This window comes from Austrofundulus limnaeus, unplaced genomic scaffold (genome assembly GCF_001266775.1).
Source record: "Austrofundulus limnaeus strain Quisiro unplaced genomic scaffold, Austrofundulus_limnaeus-1.0 Scaffold44, whole genome shotgun sequence".
Lineage (NCBI taxonomy): Eukaryota > Metazoa > Chordata > Actinopteri > Cyprinodontiformes > Rivulidae > Austrofundulus > Austrofundulus limnaeus.
This window is the reverse complement of record NW_013952446.1, coordinates 2,218,005-2,232,708: the sequence shown is the minus strand read 5'-3', so window position 1 is coordinate 2,232,708 and position 14,704 is coordinate 2,218,005. Positions and strand designations below refer to the sequence as shown.

The window sequence follows — 14,704 nt, the reverse complement described above, 5'->3', positions numbered from 1 at the left end:
CATACATATGCTGCAATCTGATTATAATCTGTTGTTTACAGAGATTACAATCTGTAAAGGGATGTGGTTAGTACATGAAATGAAAGGTGATTAATCATAGTCAGGTATTACTCAGCAGATGGACCCATACAGCTTAACTTTAATTTTAAATTATGTTTACAGAGTTCAGTGTATGAAATAGAAATAAAAAAGTTTTTCTTGCATTGGTTATCTGATATTTTTTTAAATTTATGTTTTCATAATTTTGTGCCCCTGTAAATCTTGTGTAAATACACACATACAAAAGTAGAATAAAACTGAATGAGGTAGTTATTTGATTCCAAGCGATATTTTTGGCAATCCCCATGATTTGACATTCTGAGCACAGATGTCGCTGCATTTTTCTGCTGTCAGCTTCCAGACAGTTGGTCTTAGCCAGCATTATCTGGCTCTGACTCTCAGGTTTCTGCTCTGAAAGACTTTATAAGGTGAGCAGTTCTTGTGGAATTCAGCACTTGGGGGTAAAAATCATAGCTGAGGGCTGTTCAGGTGCAGCATGAAAACCACACAGTGACATGCTCCACTTGAATCTATAAAAACCTGTGCAGATAAAGTGGGTGCTGAAATTTTAGATGAGGTTAACACTGCTGTCAGTATTCCTGAAGGTGGTCAGTGTGTGCTGCTGCAGGCCAATACATCAATGTAGAAATTTATTTCAGAGGTTAAATGTGGAGCAGGCGGACAGCTGTGGTGTTATATGGAATAGTGAGGGGAGATTGACAGAATGTGTGTGTGTGGGCATGTTTTTGCTACATCGTGGGAACCGTTTTCCAGAAAAAGGCAGCCTTGTGGGGACCCAATGATAATTTCGGGTGGGGGGGTTAAGGTTTAGGACCAAGGTGTGAATTGAGTTTAGGTTAGTTTTTGGGTTAGGTGAGGTTATTTTAGGGTAAATGGTCAGGGTTAGGCTAGACAATTACCAGAAAATAAATCAAAGTCAATCCACGGTCCCCACGGGGATATGAAAACAAACCTGTGTGTGTGTAAGTGGGTGGTGTTAGGGTAGGAAAAATAGACTGTGGGTGTGTGAGGGGGTGGGGAGGGGGGTTGTGTGGACAGACAGGTGGTGTGGGGTTGAATCACCTTAGCCCTGTGCCTTCCACCCGCTGCTAAAACAAAACATGTGCGAGGCAGCCAACGACTTTTTCCTCCCATTGTGTGTGAGTGTGTGTCTTCCTGTTGCAGCCATCCTCAGAGAAACCCTGACTGCAGTCAAATGTGTGTGAACATATGTGTAAGGGGGAAAAAAAAGGAAAAACGGCCTGCAGTACTGGGCATGCTCAAAACAAAGCCCTCGTTATCCCCCAGATGGAATTTCCTGCTCTGTACACACATGAATAAACACACACATACACTAGGGCCTTCACCAATTTAGCAACCTGCATACAATTGTTTTCATCTTGTCAGCTGAACTTCTTTCTGTTCGTTGAGATCTCATATTTAAACCAGCCGTATTTGTTCCTTTGAATTTAAACCCTAATTTGATTTGATAAAACAAAACCTGAACGTAGAACTGTATTAAAGAGGGACACAAACAATTAATAGACTTACAATTAATTGTCAAATAATGGCTTACTAGATTAGAATTTGTCCCATTCGATTAACTGATAACGTCTGCTTAGACGGACCAGAAAGAAATGCCCTCTCTGAAACTCTGTTTCAATTTGAGTCAGATGTGGAGTCAAAAACTTTAAGCCAGCTTTTAAATTGAGTTGATATGCCAAGTAAAACCAGAATTATAAATAGTGCATGCCACCTTTTTTCTTTTCTTACAATGATCGTCCAATTTGATGCACAATCATAAGCAGGAAACACAGTAGTCTCATGGAAAAAAACACCTAAATCTGCAGTCAGTTTCATCTTTCTGTTGAGCCGAAAAACTGCAACTCGACTTTGCTAAGAAGAAGTCGTTTAACAGCTAATGAGCTAATTAAGTACAATGTCAGCACAGAATTATGCAACTGTGTTCACAGCGACATGATATTCCTCACCTGGACTGTCCACCCGCTTGTAGTGGTAGGGGTTGATACACACATCCTTCTGTTTGGAGCCAAAAGGGTACTCGCAGCATTCCAGTGCCTTCAGCTCATGGTGGGACTGCAGGTCAGGCCAGCGCCACACCCGGCAGTAAATGACATGCGGCAGGCCCTTCCTGTGGGACACCTGCAGCCGTCCATCCAGCGAGCGGGGGATCGTCACACAGTTACTGGGCTGACCCGGGCAGCTGAGAGCCCTCTCCAACTCCTCCATGGCTCCCTTCTTCTTTTTCAGTTTCTTAACCAGAGCATCCACGGCCTTTTCCGCCCACTTCTCTTCCTCGTCCCCCTGCTTCCAACCCAGCAGCCGTTTGACCGCGGGGCTGGTGAAGGAGAAGAGCGACGTAACATTCATTGTGCACGGGTCGCCCTCCTCCACTCTCCAAAAAGAAAGCGTGAGCAGAGGTGTAGGATCGTCAGGACTCAGAAGACAAACGTGGGGAAAGTACAGAACTGTTTTGTCCCCCGGTACGTCGGAGCTTCCAAGGCCCCGTCTTCTGAGTCACTAGGTGCAAAGGAAAAGAATGTTCATGTAAGTTAAAACCGCCAACAAAATAAGTCACTCACAGTTTTGCAGAGTCTGGACTATTTGCTTTTGTTGAACTGCAGTATTAACAAAACATCAGCAGCAATGAAGCAAATGGCTTAAACTTATATAGTGCTTTATCAAGTCCATATGGACCCCAAAGCACTTTACACTTCACCCATTTACACACTGATGGTAGTAAGCTACAGCCCTGGAGCAGCGCCTCCGGACACTCTGACCACCATCAATAGGCAGGGCGGGTTAAGTGTCTTGCCCAAGGACATAACAAGTGAAACAGCTGGAACGGGGGGATCGAACCAGAAACCTACCGGTTATGTGACAACTCACCTAACCACTCCACCACTCTGTATCTGTATCCACTCTGATCGGACTTTGAGGATATCAACCTTAAACCACACATGCTCCCGATAGTTTCCTGTCTGTATGACTTGTCACATCACAACTAATTACTAAAGTCATTTACAGAAAAAGACAGCACGCTTTATGGGGCCAGCACAACCTTCAGAAAGAAGATGCTGAGGAACTTGACATTTAGAACCCATTGTAAATAGTCCATTACATAGATTTGCGGACTGTGGCTCATAGTTTGGAGGGATGTAAATCACCATCATAATCACTGTAAACTATTAAGCATTAAATGTCAAATATGATTCAGTCAGTACCCAGACTACACATGTATTCTAGCTTTAAAAAGAAAATAATAAAAATGTGAATTGAGTATTGTCCACTCCAACTTCTTTTTAAATGTTCTCCGGTTGCATTTACAAAGATAAAACTTAGTTACGTTGAGGTTCGGTTGTGGATGGATGTTCATATGCAATCCTAGAATCACATAAACAGCCTGTCAGAAACCCAGCAGCATTATCCAAACTGATTCATCAATGATGCATGACTCTTCGACTGAAAAGTTCACTGTTCATTGGATTTTCTACGAGCAGGAACAAATACATCATTGAGACTGCTCTGTAGTTATTCCTGGCCCTGAAGTTTATGATGGGATGAGTGATTTCTATCTTTGTCAACTGCTACATGTGTCATCATCTTGGCAAACGGGCAGGAAAGTTTTATGCTATCAAGTGCAGTTTACGGGCTTGTCAAGTTGAGAATAAAATTTTCTTCACAATTGAAAAGCAACACAGATTCAGCTGCAAAAAAAAAAGGTTGTACCAAGCTAAAAATGTAGGAGGTAGAGACACCGGTGACCTTCAAAGTGTGGGAGATCAAAGAGACATAATCATAAAACTGAAATCTGTAGTTCAAGGTCTTCCTGTGATCTGGAACATTAAGACAACTTTCAGTTAAAAAAATTGGGTCAGGTGTTAGATAACAAGAGTGAGGGTTATGATGATCAATTTTTAGATGCATTGCAGTTATGAATGACTTTGAATAAATGTTTAAATAGTAGGGTTTGGCAATATTGACAAAAAAAATTAATCACGATTAATTGTGGTATTTAGCCGATAACGATTAATTTGACAATTAATCCCCTGGAGTCCATGGACACACTTATGTCCTGGTCACATGACCAATTTAGTGGGAAAGATTAGTAAAAATCTGTTCCAAATTGTGTCAAAATTACCGACTTCAGGCTATACATCAATTTTTAAATTGTGTGGATAGATAAATAAATTACAGAACTTTTTTTAATGTTTGTCATATTTGAAGTGGAGAGGAGCATCGAGCAGACTGATGGTGGCATTAATCGTATTAATCGTCAAGTGCCAAAAAATAATCGATTGTTTTTCTGACGATTAATTGAACACAATACGATTATGCCCAACCCTTTTAAATAGTTAATTAATCTGTCATTAATCTGTGCTGCCACTTTAAATAAAAGTCTGCAAAGTAGCTGTGTATGACATACGGTTGGGCATAAGCGTATTGCGTGCGATTAATAGTCAGAAAAACATTAATCAATTACTTTTTGGCACTTGACGATTAATACGATTTATGCCACCAGGCAGATGGACTGGAGATTTCAGTCCGCTCGGTGCTCCTCTCCACTTCAAATATGATGAAATTTTTTTTTAAAAAGTTGTGTAATTTATTTATCCATCAAGACAATTTAAAATTTGATGTATAGCCAGAAGTCGGTAATTTTGACACAATTTGGAACAGATTTTTACAAATTTTTCCCACTAAATTGGTCATGTGACCAGGACATAAGTGTGTCCATGGACTCCAGGGGATTAATCATCAAATTAATCGTTATCACCTAAATACCACAATTAATCGTGATTAATTTTTTTGCCAATATTGCCCAACCCTAGTAAGACAGTTACCGTAGATGCTAATTCTCATGCTTTCTCTTCACTGAAGAAAACTGGAATATAAATATAAGCAGACTTAATATACGTTTTTGTTACTTCATATTTTAGTGTCCCTGAAGCTGTGACATTCATTTTGTTCCTAAAAAAACAAATTGTGCCTTTTATCAGAGCAGGCAGGATGGTAATATCCTACAGATTAACGAGTGCATTTTATTTGATCATGAAAATGAAACCAGAGGAATGCTGGTCCTCTTTCTACATTGTGACCTTGTTGGTTTCTGATGAAAAACGGACTCAGAACATCTTCTAAGTCACATACTTCTGACCTGGGAGTTGAACTTAAAGTGCAAAATAAGAGACAAAAATAGCAACATCATATTTGTGGCAAGACCACCAACCAGACACAGAAGAAGCCACGGAGGTGCTTTGATGACTTCTCAGTAACAGCCAGGCCTATCAGCATAATTTAAGACCGGCTGAACACAAAACAAACTTTAACCAATTTCACATGGAAGATTTCACACCAACAACTGCAACATCTGGCGCAGACGTAACTTCTGCTGTGATTCAGCTGCAGCTGGAGACCACACTTCTTTGGATGTTTTCACCCACGACAGTCAATCTAATCTGACTCACCGCATGCTTTGACCCTGTGAGGCCTATTAGAACAAAGCTAGTTTGGACTGTCTGTAGGACAGTCAAAATATAAAGGCACCAATGTGTGCTGCTCTGACATATCTAGGTATAGACTATGAAAAAAAAAGTCCTTTTGTGCACCCCCGACTTTTGGGACTTTCACCAACAAGTGCAACTTCAAATTGGTTTTCGGTTTGTTTTTCTTTTTAATATTAGATTTGGATTATACCTCCTTTATTTGAAGAGAATGCTGTGTTAGCTCATTTCTATTAGAATCCTACATGAAGACATCAAACTTTAAGCTTCATAGTCCAGCAATGAAGAGTCACGCATGCAGTGGCCTTGAAGCTGCTCTTTCCCCTATAAAAACTGAAACGCTCACCATCATTTACACAACAGCCTAGAAAACCCTTCTGATGTTCCCTGCAGCCATTTCTAAGCATCGCTCTTTGGCTATTGTGTTATTGTTATGGTCATCCGTTAACCTACTGGACAGAGACTGAAGATAATGGGAGCACAGAGTGGGATCACGCGACACGGCGAGGCGGGGGCTTTGACCCACCTGGTGTGAGCTGTTAGCCACTACACTAGCCACATGGATCATTTTGCACCACTCCAGTGTCTGTTAATCAATTTAGGCCTGTGCTGTGCAGGATGAGGAGGCAGTAATGATGCTCTCTGGACCCTCCCCAGGGAGGGGGCATTATGAAGATGCTACATTATTTATCAGCAGGGTCCTGGATGGGGCCTCCATTAACCCCCGTGGAGTCACAGGCTATAAACAGAGGAGTGCAGGAAGAGAGAGGAAGATAGATAACAAAAAGAAGACAGGAAGAAAGAGGGAATGATGCAGACAGAAGATGAGCAAGGAAAAGAGAGTGATGGCGAAGCCAGAGATTCAAGACAGACTGGGTGTTGTGGGGACTGAGGAGATTGAAAACCCTCGTGTATCTGGTCTCGTTACAGACCACTCTTAATATTAATTGTGTTCAAGGGTCATTACATTGAGTAAACAGTAACACTATGTTTAATTTATGTCATTTCAAACTTGTACCAATCCAGCTTCTGTTATTGAACTAAATGGCACACAAGACGACATTAGCTTTTAAAGAAAAAAAAACTGCGGCACTCTGTACAATTTAAAAGGCTGACATTTAAAGTCCAGTTAAAATGGGAGAATTCAAATTATTAATGAAGACATTAAAGACGTTTTTTTTTTAATACGCTAAAACTGGATAGTGACAAGTTGGTTCCTGATGGTGCTTTTCCAGTTGATGTGCTATGTTTTGACACCCAACCACTCCTAAAGCCAAAAAGAGTTTTCAAGCATCTTTCTGACACTGTAGTTTAATTAGTAGCGTTTTTTTTTAAACAGTTTGAATATTTGAAGAAAAATCCAACAATTGCAGACAATTCAAACACTGTTGCTAAAAATGACCATTCTTAATAAGAACACTAAAGTTCCAATCAGGTTTATATAACTTGATTTTCTTATTTTACCACTAGGGCTGCCACGATTAATCGATTAATCGACGACTAATCGATTATTAAAATAATCGATGACTAATTTAATAATTGATTAATCGTTTTCTTTTTTTGTTGTTGTTGTTCTTTACTTTGTTTTTCTCTCCAAACTGCTTTGACACCTTCCACTGCCACATCTGCCTTTCTGTCCTTGACACACATGCACAGTAGTGGTAACTGGGGTAGGCCGTGGACGCCACAAGACATTATACAGACAGGCTCTGGTATCATGGCTACCTGACAACGGAGCTCAAAAGTGTGGGATCTTTTTAAGAAAATGAAAGAGAAACCTGTGTAATATCTGCCGAGCAGAACTTGCCTTCCACAGCAATTATTTTTAGTTAGCATATAGCTAAAATCTAACCATGGTTATATAATAGCAGCTGCATTCTGGCACAATAAGCTGTATGTTTTATATTCAATTAACGTATGATCCAATTATTCGACTAATCGAATAAATAATCGGTGATTAATCGATTATAAAAATAATCATTTGTGGCAGCCCTATTTACCACACACATTTTACATTAACATCACTAGCCAAACTGCTGGTCAACTCAACAAAAGGAGTTCAGTATTTTATTCATTTTATAGTCTAGAGCAAAATTAACCCAACTGTAGGCCTATCTAGTTTTGTTTAATCAAATGACAGAACACTTTGTATGTATGTCTTTGTTTTCTATTGTCAATTAAACACCTTCTGAGTTTGATCTCATGCTTAGACAAAATGTTAAAATGTTTCATCACCATTGCACAAACGATATGGATTTGCAACAGTAAAAATACTGTACTTGTTGAAACTTTATGGGCTTGTTCACACAGAAATGTAGATTTGAAAAAAAAAGGTATTTTTCTTTGTCATTTCTTTAACATGGTCACATTGCTGTTTGCTGCTAAAATGCCATCGCCATGCGGCTGAAAGGTTGAAATGATAAGAAAAAAACACTTTGGCGCATTCATAAAAATGTTTCCAGCATAATCCACAAGTCACGCGAGTATCGTCAAAATTCATTTTTTTTATTTACATAAACAATAAAAAAGTTCCTTAAAGTAAATTTCAACAATAGTAAAAAAAATAAAATAAAAAATACAGAGGCTCCTAAAAGAATGCCTCATTTGGTGTGAAACGAAAAGCATGGTGGCTCAGTCATCATCTGTGGGAGGCAGAAATAAACATTTTTGCCTCTTCAGTTACTACAACAGTCTCAGAGCAAAGATTAGAAATAACCACAGACAGACGGGAGGTATTGCTCTCACTGAGTAGACATGGCAATGACCCAAGAGTCTCCTTTTGGTTGCTGGGGAAGGGAGAGGGCCATGCTTCCTGATAAACATGAACACACACACACACAAATGAAATCCAGCAATCGCATCACTTTGAGAATGACACACACACACACACAAAATAGAAAGGAAAAAAAAATACAGCAAAAATAGTTTGGAGTATTATCCAGAACTGGATTGGCTGAGCTGGAATCAGATTCTTTACATCGCAGACGCAGCTGTCCACACACAACCACAGCAGACGTAACAAGCAAACACATGGGTTTCCAAGCTGCCATCTCAAACATGCCAGGCACTCAGTGCTGGGTTTGTGTTGTGTTAGGATGAACACCTCGCTCCGCCGCACTGAGGCCGCTTCATCCACACCACACAAACATGCAAGGAAAGGACAACAACTTCTGATTATTTACTGGAATTTAATCAAGGTGGGTTTAGCTGTTTGAATGGACATGATGTGCAACTCTTTACCTGTCTAACTGTAAAACAGACCACTCCATTCAGACGGACGGACGGACAGAAGGAAGGATCTTACATCATATCTGTTTTGTGATGGTTTTTCAAAACAGTGAAAAAAGGCAAGTTTCACAAACAGTCCTTATAGACGTAAACCCAGTGAATCCAAAGCAATGGTCCATTTGAAAGTGCACCACAAACAAGGACAAATTCCTGTCCTTTGAGTAATCTGATATGTCCTCCTCAATAATGTCAGGAGCTGTGGTCTTTGCTGCTGTAGGTCTTTCATTCGATTCCTCTTTTCTCTCTTGCACAGGCTGACAAACGTATAAATAAGCAATAACACCTAAACTCAAGCAGAACTGGAGCTGCTGAAAGGTCATGGAGAATCTGCATGAATCAGAAGGTGGTACAATGGTAAAAACGTGGTAGGGACGTGTCCCACAGTGATTTTATTAACTCAGAGGTACAGCGTTTAGACAAAAACATGTCATAATAAATGCACGGCTGTTTAGGACTCTCTGAATAGCCTTTCAAATTATTATCAAGTTAGCTTTACAAAATGAAACCATAAAATTGTAATACAGAAGAGGGGAAATTAGAATCAAATTTTCAGACTTTGTTGATGTTTAGTAAATTCAGATCAGGCCATTTTGCATATGTGTATTTAGTGTCAAATATGTTACACAATAAAATGGCACTTCTTCATCATCAGGTATTTATTAAGTGATAACATGTTAATTAAAGTCTCTCATTGCAAACTATGAAATTAAACTTAATAAGGGTGATCCTAAACTAAATCTCTGTAGAAGTTCAAAAGTGTTTACAACAGTGTTTTTTTTTAAATAATGATATGAAATTCTGAAAGAAGGGTATGCACTTAATGTAAACAAAGCACTTTCCAATGCATACTTTATTCAACAAATTTTAATACTTTATTCACATTTCCTGCAGGGAACTGTGAACAAAGACAAGTGTGTTGTTGCACATTTTTCTGAATATCAGCTAACTTATATTCCTTGGATGTGATAGTTGTGTGACTCCAGATTATGCAATCAGGTAAGTTGAATAAACAATAAGTTCATAATGTTGACACAGTTCTGTCATTCTTTCCATTCATTAATAAAAGTACTCATGCTTAGGCCACTGATTTACAGTATACTGAAGCAGTCTGGGGACATCACATTGGTTCTAGTTGCCATTTTGTATAGGTTTTGCTAACAAAATGCAAATTAAGTGTAAATTTTTTAAAAAAAATGGCACATATCCATTCATTCACAGTGTGCAACCAATAACAAATATACAAGACTCCCTTACATGTGCTTTATCAGAGTGGTTTCAATTTTCTAAATACTTAAATAAAGCTTATGCTGATGCATGCTTAAGGACATTTGAGGAAAAACATAATTAAGCATCATTACAACTCACCACTTAACCTCTTTCTGAAATGCACAACTATTACTTGGAAAATATGAAAAGAACTACCCAAGAAACACACACACAAAAAAAACTTAGTGTGTCTCCAGTTTGGCAGAAATTATTATAATAATAAGTAAATGAGGAAAAAAAAAGTTTCTGCTGTGCTGCTGCTGACTGGTGGGAACTATTTCCTTAAAAACCAAACCACGCGCCGCGTAAAGTGAGACAATACAAAGAAACGTGTTTTCTTTTATTTCATTGATCGTGGTGTGAAACAAGAGTAAAAGTTTACAGTACCTTGTGTTTCCGAGGGTAAAGCAGACTCCTCCAGTTAGCTCCCACTGCCCTGAGTTGAGTCTGCTGCTGCTAGACCTGGCGTCAGGGAGTCGCGGGGGCGTTTCACTCTCCGCTGAGCGCCAGTATCACTCCGCGGGATGTAGCACACCCCTCCCCTCCCCTCACCCCGTCAGACAACAGCAAGACCTACTTTTTTTTTTTTTTTTAAACACAGCATCTTCATTCACTGCATGGACAGATTATGTAACTGTGAAACAATGATGATTTCTTAATCATTTGGTTCTCATGAAAAATATAGTTTCATTTTGACAGTTTGAAGGGTCACATGCATTTTACAAAACAACAACAAAAAAAAGAATCTGCTTGCTAAAGTGCGTTTTTATACATGTAATTAGCCTTGATTGATGACAGAAACAACATCCAATTTAGCCTGTTTTGTAGTATTTTCACTATTTTATTTGATTTTCACACAAGGCATTTCCCTCAGAATATTTCAAATCAATTATTTGCAACAGAACTGCAGACAAACAGAAAGTTATCTGTCTTGTTTTATTAAAAAAAATAATTAATGAGCTCCCATAACAATGACATAAGAAATGCTCCTTATGTCTACGAAAAAGTGAGTTCAAGACCACATACTTAATGTGCAATGACAAGATAAACATTTTGGGAGTTTTTGTATAATGTCTTACTCTTAGCACACAAAAACATCACAAATTGTCCTCTTTCCTTGTAACCTATATCTGTCCACATAAATATAATACACAAACCCTTTCTAATTTAAATGAGAGGGGAAAAATGATGAAAAACTCAAGATATTCTATTAATATTTGAAATCAAAACAGATCCTGTGTGAACAATATTGTGCAATAAAACGATAGACTCATACTATTTTATAGCCGTCAGTCGTATAATATTCTAGAACAAAAGCTTTTTATTTGTTTATTTATTTATATATTTTTTTCTTTCTTTCTTTATTCATTCATTCTGTCTCGAGAGTTTTAAGTTCAGGGTTGCAGCAGCGACTGGGACTAGTTCATCTTGAAGACAAGGCGGAGGGACATGCTCGAAACGGAGGAGGCGCGCTGCCGCAGGTGACGTCACGGCGCTGGCGACAGAATGTCTGAGTGAGGCGGACGCGAGCTGCACGTGAATAAATCTGGGAAAACAGTGCGTGGAGTTGGGAAAGAACGGAGGAGGACGAGGAGGAGGGTGTGTGTGGGGGGGTGATCATAGTGGTGATGATGATGATGATGGTGATGATGAGCGGGGACAGGAGGAGGAAGGCTTCTCAAACTTTTTAGCTGGACGATTCCCTCTGCACACACACGCGCGCGCGCGCGCGCACACACACACACACAGAAAGAAGGCAGCTGCACATTCATTGGATCAAACAAGTTTATGGCTCTGTTACAGAAACGAGCCCATTGAGTTTATAAAGACTTTGTGGTTTTATCTCATTAGGACTTTGTAATCAACCTGTAGCTTTCTAATAAACGTCCAATTAAGGGTCTTTCACCTTTATGGTGTGTGCACAGTTCTCTGTGGGATGAACAGCAGAGGCAGGTTTGAACTAATCAGAGCGCTTCACGACTGCTTTTATAGACTAAAACAAAGCAAAATGAAGATAAAACCCCCTCATTTACACTTCAGAGAGTCATAATGATCTAATACATTACTTTGTACACACTCAGCTCATACATAACTACAGTGTTATGTAAATGCAAGCGGCTCCAGCTGCATGAAAACACCTGGTTTTCACGTTCGATCAAGTTTTACTTCATTTACATTTTCACTAACAGGGTAAAAACCACAAGGTGCTTCAGATCATAATAATTTAAGACATAAAAGTATAAGAAAATCTATTATTTTTTATTATTGTGAAATCAAACCATCAAGTATCAGAAACTAGAAGGTGAAGCCACAAAGGTCAAGGGACCCACTAGGTTCAGTACATTTTTTAAGTCCTGCCCCTCCCATGGAAATGAATGGGTCACTTTCTGTAGCTACTAAAAAAATCTAATGCATCTCTAATATTATTTAGTTATTTGATGCTTAAAAGATATGTTTTACACTGAGTCTCACCGTGTAACAGTGTGTTCGTTGGAAGAGTGTGTGGGTGAGACTTTTGTGTTGAGGGTGCATCTCCACATTATAAATCTGCAGATCCTGTCTCCAAAAATACCACGTGGTAGCATGGGTTTCATGTCCAAAAATCTGTAATTTCTCCCAAATGAAACTGTTCAGAGCTCTCTACAGCTGATTAGATAATAAAAGGCAGTTTAATTTAGCCAGATTTATCTAATTGCATAAAGGAAAAACTTTGGTTGAACAGGATAAGATGAGTTGCATCCTTATTGGATGTTGGAGTCAACTTGATGGCTGCAAGCCAGCAAAATGGCTTCAACTCAGTCCAGTTTACACATATGGATGGTGTGGTGGTGGTGCTGAGCATCATTACCGCGTTATACCCTGAGTACTAAGAAATGATACATTTTTCTTTAAAGCTTTGGCATTCAACGTGACTGGCGTGAATTTCTTAAAGCCATGCTACTTTTGAATTTATTATGTCGCATATTGATCCAGGCACAGTCTGCTTGATCACTTTACAAAGGGTTTACATAAGGGCTTCAGACAAATTAAGATTTCTTATAACTGATGGTCAAATGATTATGTACTAAGCTGCAAGAAAAAAGACTAAAGCAGCCCCTCAAAAATGAATAATTAATGGATTAAAAGGAAATCCATTAAAACTGATAAAATCGGTAAGAGGCACCTTGTTTTTTTGCACAAGCTCACCGTTACAAAAGTCTTGAATACTGGTCACCTCTGCAGTCAAACCCAAACCACTCTGCAGAATTTCATCTAGGAACCAATATACAGTAAGTGTTAGAGTCTGGGGGGAAAAAAGTCAAATTTGATTACCTGGTAGATGAATGTCCACCATCTGCATCTTATGCAGTATAAGACAGAGGTACAGTGCAGACATTTGCATTTTAAGAAGCATCTAATGTGAACCAAATTACATTTCAGATCCCATGAAGTAGCTCGAACGGAGAATATGTGAGCACAAAAAACACAATAATATCCCACATTTGCCTATTTATGTTGCCTATCTAATGGAGTCAGAACTAACCTAACCTCCTGAATCGACAGTCTATGATGTTATGGCTGTGCTCCATATTCCATTTGCAACATACAGAGCTCATACATACTGTGAACATGCACAGGGCTGTTGTTCTTATTTAGTTTTTGTAGACCGAGGAGAACTGTGGATTTAATTAAACGACAGTCCCAGAAATGAGAAAAGGCCATCAGAAGAATCAGCTGTCCTACCTCTCTGCTGTCCGTCATTATTATCACATGATGACCCGCGAGTCGACCTGAAGGCCTGTAGCTTCACGGATAAAAACTCTAAATTCAAAACACGTCAAGAAATTCAAATGTGATTTTTCTTAGGGCCCACCATGGAAGGCAACGTGGTAATAATGTTTTCTCCCATGTTGTTGTGTCTGTGTTGGTTTGCCTGTATCTACAGAGGGTGGGGTGATAATCACTGATAACCTTTACAGAACCCCTTTTCAAAAGATCTGAACCATTCAAACTCAGATCAGCTTCATTTCAAGTAACAAGGTGACTTCACTGATGTGTATTTCTTTTTTAAGTTTGCTGCTACGACACCGTCCAATAAAAAAACTGCAATCAAACATAAGAGCAGGGAGGGCAGATTCCTTCCTCTGAAAATAGTCGGGTACCTCCTTGCTACTTCGGCCCCCAAAACTGGATAAGGTCTACAGGAGCGACGGGCTGCTCGTAAAGTGTGAAGACGGGGGGCATCAGCGTTAGGAGTAGGCTCTATTAGGTCAGCATTCACAAAGAGATGGAGCCATTTCCATGAAATGTTGGAGAGCAGCCTGTCTCTAACCAGACGGAGGAAGAGTGGACTCGTGGGTTTGGATTGATTACAACATTAGCTCCGTAGACTTCCAGAAACTGGCCAGCGGATTGAAACGCTTAACGATGACTGACGCAGACGCGTAGATGGCACTCCTCCACACAAAACCCAGCTTGTTGTGCCAATCAGAGGGGCTGCTGGCAGGTTCCTGCAGCAATGCGAAGCACGATGGTGGTGCATCAAGCCAGCTCTCATTTCAAACGGGCTGGCTCGCCTGGCTCGGCCTTTTGCGTGGCCTTCTAGA

General features: G+C 39.6%; 1 protein-coding gene across 1 annotated transcript in view; it reads right to left on the bottom strand.

Moving 5' to 3' along the window:
- Positions 1–10,657, bottom strand: part of smad1 (SMAD family member 1) — a gene marked incomplete at its 3' end in the record, with an annotated part of 22,928 nt that extends 12,271 nt beyond the window's left edge. The window contains 2 exon segments of the mRNA XM_014007819.1: positions 2,031–2,580; positions 10,506–10,657. Coding sequence (XP_013863273.1) covers positions 2,031–2,430 — 400 coding nt within the window.
- Between the last annotated feature and the right edge of the window lie 4,047 nt (positions 10,658–14,704).